A 7,033-nucleotide genomic window follows, 5' to 3' on the forward strand; every position below is an offset into this window, starting at 1 on the left:
TCCTATGAAGAAAGGCTGAGAGAGCTGGGGTTGTTCAGCCTGGAGGAGAGAAGGCTCTGGGGAGACCTTATTGTGGCCTTTCAATATATGAAGGGGGCTTATAAGAAAGACAGAGAAAGACTTTACCAGGGCCTGCAAGTGACAGGACAAGGGGCAATGGTTTTAAACTGAAAGAGGTTAAGTTTAGATAGGACATAATGAAGAAATTTTTTACAGTGAGGACGGTAGGATACTGGCACAGGTTGCCCAGAGAAGGTGTGGATGTACCATCATTAGAGATGTGCAAGGCCAGGTTGGATGGGGCTTTGAGCAACCTGATCTAGTGGAAGATGTCCCTGCCAACAGCACGGTGTTTGGAAGGAGATGATCTTTAAAGGTCTCTTCTGACTCAAACTATTATATGATTCTTTTAAGGGTTGGGTGGGGTTTTTTTGCTGCACAGAGCAAATGTTGAGTCTTAGTACAGCTCTGACAGCAGTGCTTTGGCAGCTACCACTAATTCCTGTGCTTCCTTCCTTTATGAATTCGGGTTGCCCACTGTCTTCTGTATTAGTGCCTGGCCACTGCCAGTGTGAGAGCCAAGCATAAGCACCCTGAAGCTCACAACAGAACTGAAGCCACAAGTTGACAATTCCCATCCTTTATATCTTTATATTTTTCTATTGATGAAAATGCAGTTACGGATGTTCTAGCCAGTTGTGTTTGACACAGCTGAGGACACAAATGAGGAAGACCTTACACACTTCAGTGTTTTAACAGCTCACCTTTGAAATAATCTTTCTCTCTTCTCTGGCATTTTATATATTTGTATGTGTTTATACTTTTGTAAATGTATTTGAAATGGATATGGTAGACAATCTTGGTAGACAACTTGTGTAACTTGAAGACTCTGTCTTGTTGGGGGAAGTTTCTGTAGCTTTTGCGTAGCTGATGGTTTAATATGGCAGTTTATTTTTTTTTAATTTAAAGATGTAATCTTACCTTTTCAGTCAGAGATGGAGAAGCCTAGAGGAAGGAAGAAAGCAGCTATCACAGATTCAGAAGAGAAACTAAGCATAGATGACCTGAATAAACTGGGTCAAGAGCAGAAACTTAGAGGTAGTCAACGGGGAAGGAAGAGACCTGCAGTTGTTTCAGAATCTGATGAAACACAATGGCAAGAGGAAAAACGGCTAAAAGAAGATGTAATAGAAAGTGAGGATGAACAGAACAGTCCACCAAAGAAAGGGAGAAGAGGACGCCCTCCCAAAGCAAATAATGGGGGAACACCAAAGGAAGAACCAGTAGCAAAGTCATCAAAAAGGAGCAAAAAAAAACAACCACCAGCAGCTGCAGCAGAAGAGGAGGAGGAGGAGGAAGAAAGGCAAACTGAAAACATTGAACAAAAACCAAAAGGCAGGCAAAATAGAACACCGAAAAGAACACAGCAGAGGTAAGTCCGTCGTCTTGTAAGCTGCATCTTTTTTATCCTTGGACATTAGTTATAATTTGATACTTTGCAATTTGGGTCTTCCTCAAAACAGAGCAGAACCATCCGAAACTAGTACAGTTGAATCAGCACAGTCTACGCCACAGAAAAGACGAGGAAGGCCATCAAAAACACCACCATCACAGCAAAAAAAAGTGTAAGTGGTGAATATTTTCTGAATTTGTGTTTAGTGAAAATTAAAAATATGCCTCTGTGCCCCCAAACAATCATTGCTGAAAATATTTCAGAATACTTTAATTGACAGTTAAGAAAATAAATTGCCATTGTTATTTCTAAAACGTTTTTCCTAGCTGCTTCTCCTAGAGCATCTCAAACCAGAGCAAGAGGCTACGAGTAAGTTTAATGTGCTCAGGTAGCATATACGTAGCTTTGCTCTTCTAGGAGAAAAGTCAATAAAGCACATGAGGGCCTTGAAGATAGGGCTTTATTAGGATTTCAGGGAGCGAAAAGTGCTCCCATTTGTTTTGGATGGGGAGGAAGAATCAAATTGTTACTGTGGTGATACAGTATTGTGGAGAATTAAGCCTATTCTGATTCTCCTTAAATTAATGTTCACTTACGTTCTAATTTGTGGCTTTCGTATTATCCACTTGAATCATTTCCAAATGAATAAAATGTGCTACAATCTGTGAAGGATAGCAGCTCTTGAAAATTCTGAGGCGTATTAAGCTCCAAAATAAAGGTAAACTCTGTGGCTAGCTTCATTTTCTTGTGCCTGCTATAGGAAACTACAGGTATCTCTACCTTTTCTGTACATGTATATGCAATATATGTAAAGCAGAGGTGTACAAGTGGACAGGACTTATTTTCCCACTGGTATCAAACGGCACCTCATGGAACAGATTTGTAAGATACTTTTCCAGAACCTGGTGATAAATTCCTTAGGGTGCTACTTACACACATCTTTAGTCTGGCATTTGGTATTACTCTGTTTTTCTAGTTTCTGGGCTTAGTTAGCATCACGTTGATCTTCCTCTGGCAGTTTAATGTACCAATTTGCCTGTCCCTGGAGATCTTCTGTACTGGAGATCTTTGCCTGAACAAGCTTGTACCCTCAATTCAAATTCTAGTTTCACACCGGATCACATGTTCTGGCATTTTGCACACACAATATCCCGACCTTTGCAGTGTTCACTTTCCCCACCTCAGGTCAGACCTCTCCCACTCCTTTACTCTGTAACCAGAAATACAGGTCCCAGCACTGTCATGGTTACTACAGAAGTCACTGCTACATGTGCAGTGGAACAAGAGTTGGAAACTGCTACTGCCATGCAGAAGAGAAGACATACCGACAAGTTATTGTTGAGTGATGTGTTATGTGCCATTTGTCAAAGATGCCCTTTAGTAAATACTTAAGTACCTTTTGATTCACTTCTCAGTGAACTCAGTCTGTTTCTTTACCCCATTTTAAATGGAAAGTAAACTGTATCAGTACATGTGATCAGTAACAGGCATAGCTCTTGCTCATGTGCGTGTACGTTGTTCCTGGCATGAGGAGCCCAAGTAAGATGTTTCAGGGTTCAGAGTTGTTGGGTCTGTTATAGATTTGATCCAATAAAATACTGTATGTATTTTTTATTTTTTGTGATCAGACCATCCAAATTTTGACTGTCCTTTTTCCAAATCTGCAAGAAAAAGGTGAGACCGCAGTAATTCCTCAGTCTTCAAAGTGCATTGTAGTCAGACCTTTCTCCCTTTTCTACACACATAACTACAGCGGTTTTAACTGAAGGGAGCTGACAGACTGAGCAGCACTGTGTACCACAAGATAGAATATATTTAATCCAAATGCTTAAAGCTTTCTGGGCTCCTTGGGGATGGATTTGGCATAAGAATTTGGGATTTTACTTATGAGGTGATAGTGTATAACTTATTTCTGATAGCTAATTGGGTTACCAATTAGCACGCATGAACTGGCTTATTTTTGTAGTGTGTAAAAAGGTGAACCTAGCTTGTGAATAATTCTTCTGTTTCCTTTTCAATTCTGTTGCTTCTGTCAGTCTTGGAAGGCTTGAGTTGGCCTAATTTGTATCGTTTCTCAAAGGATGTCATGTTGGTTGGTGCTGAAACTCCACTACACTATAATTACTATATGTAATTCAGAGATGTTTTTTGTACAGATTCTAGAGTGGTTCTCAGGTCTGAAAATTCCCACCACCTGTGTGGTTTGATGCTGCAGAGGACAGTTGTTTTAGATCTGTATGCCCCCACTGGGCACTGAAGTGTGTTTGTTGTCTGCTTGGAACAGAGTTTCTGGCTTAATTTTATCCAAAAAGTCACCTAGTTTGGGTGCACCAAGACTGCATTTGCAGTAAGTGGGATAATTCAGTGATTTGACCCTGAACTGTGCTAACGACCCAAACCAAAATGGTAAAGTGGGTGCAGCTGTGTAGTTTTGGATACATATCTAGGTGGCTTTTTCTTTTTAAGGCATGGGGGTACTAGTTCTCATTTTAAGCAAATGGGTGCTTTTTGCTTGTGGTTCAGCTCCCATGACTAACACAGACAATTTAAGGTATTGTTGACTGATTGTTCTTGATTATCCTGATTAAGGTATTGTTATCCTGATTATCCCTAACTCTTAGCATGAGCTAGCTTGGAAGATTTGCATTTAGGTTCATTATAGTGCTAATTTCATAAATAGCAACATGGGTTCTTCTAGGTCTGTAAAAACATAGGTGCAGTTATTCATATTTTGTTGTGTATAAACTCCTATAGAAGTAGAGTACATCTGTTCATGGAATTGAATAGAAGGAGAAAAAAAAAACAAAAAACCCCCAAGTATTCAGTTTCTGGCTGCTTGGCTTTTCCTGTTCATTGGTTACTGTTGTGTCAGCCTTCTTTGGCCCGTATTCTGGCACTGAAGAGAAAAATCTGCCTTGTCTATAGTAGCAAAAATTGTCCAACTTTGTACTCCTAGCCATCTATTCTGGAAGAATTTGGTTTTCAAATGCTGTTGTCCAGCCTCCTAGTTCCACTTCTATTCTGTGTATGGATGAACTAGATAGGTGTATAAGACAGAAGTATTATATAACATGAAATTTTAAGGCTGCTGTTCTCGTGAAGTAGAATGTTTGCTCTCATACGGTTTATACATGTGCAGTCCCTTATACTGTGAAACTGATCTTTATTTTTCTTCTGATTGTAGCCGTGCGGGACGTTCCAAACAAGCAGCCAGTAAAGAGAATGAATCTAGTGAAGAGATGGATGTATTTCAGAGTAGTTCACCTGTCAGTGATGACATTCCCCAGGAAGAAGTAATGGAAGAGGAGGAAGTTTCCACAATCAATGTAAGAGAAATGCCTGAGATTTTCTTTGTGGTGTCCTCTGTGTATTGATGTTCAGAGAATGACTTCTCCTGTTCTTAGAACTTAACCTTCCTCCTTTAAAATGAATGAGGTGGTTGTCAACTGCCACTATTGTGTAGTGGTGCTGCACTGTAGTTTCCCAGAGAAGCTGCATTTCTTAGAAAATGTCAGTTTTTGTCAAGCATTGTAAATTTTCTGTTCTGTATAGCTTTTGTTATCTGTCTGCCTGAGTTGTGTAGTACCTTGTGGGAATTATTTTCCAGGTAACTCATGCCCATTCTTCTCAGCTAGATTATAATAGTGAATAATGTTTCTTTATACAAAACAGGAACACAAAACAAATAGTACTGGAAAATAAGTATGGAATCTTGGAGCAGAATCCTAAACCAATTTCTTCCTCTTACCAGCATATGCAAATACATTAAAATAAGTTTATTTTTTTATTTATTTCATCCGAATACGTTAGTAATGTTAGTAGTAATACTAAAAATATAACTGTGAATGCCTTCACGCTTTTGGACACATCCGATGATTGGAGCATCTGAGTGTATGAAAACTCTGAAAAAGGAAACTGGATTGGTTTTGAATACTTGAAGCACACAGGCTCAGTAACATCAAAGAAAGTTATGTCCTGGTCATTGACTGAGACTTGTACCTGTGATTAAATGAGTAATGAATGACACTGTATACACTTACTCAAACATTATTGTGAGACTAAGCATTTTTTCCATTATAAAATGTATTTATTCTTGAATTTTTCAGAATTTTCCTGTAAAAACATTTAAAATACTTCTTCTCCAAACAGGTCCGCCGCAGAACTTCCAAAAGGGAAAGGCGATGAGTGAGCATGTAGTTATCAGCCTTCCAGGTGAAAGCTTTGAAGAATGCTTTTAATATAAAGCTTGAGACTGAATGAAGCTGTTAGTGCACAAATGGGGTTGCTGAAAAAGAGACAAAACCTATTTTACTTTTACTGCCCCTGCATTTGCAGTCCCTAGGTCACAAGCTTTAGCCACACACATGTTGATATCATTAACTGTGGATTTTTGTGAAGTGTAATGTGCGCTGGCTTTGTAGACATACGAACTAAAGAAGAAAACTGTAAATAGTTCTTTTTTTAATGTTTCTGACTTCTAAAGTGCTTGTATAGCTTTTATCTGCGGCTTTAAACTGACAGTACCCCACTGTTTATTGGATCTATGGATTTAAAAAAGAACAGAATTTGTTGAAAATTTATCTCAAGCAATATCTGTCAGTGTTCGTATTTGTACTCTTGTTGACATTTAACTGTGAAAAAAAAAATCAGTTAAACAAATAGTGCCACTTTTTTGCCACTGTTTGTTGAGAAGAAGAAAAAAAAAAAGGTCTTTGTTTCCTTCATGAATCTAACATAGTGTTTACCTTTAGGCACCTACCTATCATCAGAGGTGCTAAATTACTTTCTTTTGCAGTTGAACAATGTTGGATAGAATAATACAAGAGATGCAAATTGTGAAAGAAGTTGTTTGACTTGTTTTACACCTCAGTATTGATGCCAGACTTTTCTGGACTTCTAGTGGCATTGAAAATTCAAAAAGGATTTAAAATATTTTAATTTTAAAAGTGTGTTATTAAATAATGTACTGAATACCCTACCCATTTTATCTTCCCCTATCAGTTTTTATTAATCTACTGTATCAATAAAATTCTGTAACTGAGTTTTTAATAGTCTAGTATGTTAATGTGTATAGATATTTCCTTCTGAACATGATGTTCACAAAGAGCAAATTATTACTACATTATAATATGAAATCTGATATATAAACATTAGTGAAAATACAGTTCTTATTACAATGTAAAGTTAATCACAAAGAAAAATTTTATTGATGCAGTGTGTCTTTATAAAGCTGTTCTTGAGAGCCAAGTGTTTTGTATTTTATAGTGAAGTTGCATGTTTATGAAAAATGTGCTGAAAATGGGATGTAATGTTTTTTTGGAAACTCGTATCTAGCAGTAGTATATGGTAGGTTGCCTCATGAGAGAACCTTTTATTGAGAGTTTATTGTACCTTTTTGGTTTTTTTGTTTTTGAGCCAAATTTTTTTGGTATGAAGAGCTAAGTTTCTGTTGAATAACCAGCTGTTGATTATTGCAGTCAAGGTATTCAAGATTTGACTGAAGCTCCATTTTTATTTTGTGCTACCATAGAGAGGTTGGGGTTTGGGGGGGGGGGGGGGGGTTTTTAGGGTAAATTTTTC

General features: G+C 37.9%; 1 protein-coding gene across 5 annotated transcripts in view; it reads left to right on the top strand.

The window, feature by feature from the left end:
- The window catches only part of PDS5B (PDS5 cohesin associated factor B), a 109,068-nt gene that overhangs the window by 82,505 nt on the left and 19,530 nt on the right, over positions 1-7,033 (top strand). For 2 of the 5 annotated variants that reach the window (XM_010572735.1, XM_010572737.1), the window contains exons 31-34: positions 990-1,432; positions 1,524-1,625; positions 4,638-4,779; positions 5,603-6,491. In XM_010572735.1, coding sequence (XP_010571037.1) covers positions 990-1,432; positions 1,524-1,625; positions 4,638-4,779; positions 5,603-5,638 — 723 coding nt within the window. In that variant the 3' untranslated portion in view covers positions 5,639-6,491. Of the gene's footprint in view, positions 1-989; positions 1,433-1,523; positions 1,626-4,637; positions 4,780-5,602; positions 6,492-7,033 lie in introns of those variants that run through there. The other 3 variants (XM_010572738.1, XM_010572739.1, XM_010572736.1) reach the window with 2 other exon arrangements.

This window comes from Haliaeetus leucocephalus, unplaced genomic scaffold (assembly GCF_000737465.1).
Source record: "Haliaeetus leucocephalus isolate CR32 unplaced genomic scaffold, Haliaeetus_leucocephalus-4.0 Scaffold351, whole genome shotgun sequence".
Taxonomy (NCBI): Eukaryota; Metazoa; Chordata; class Aves; order Accipitriformes; family Accipitridae; genus Haliaeetus; species Haliaeetus leucocephalus.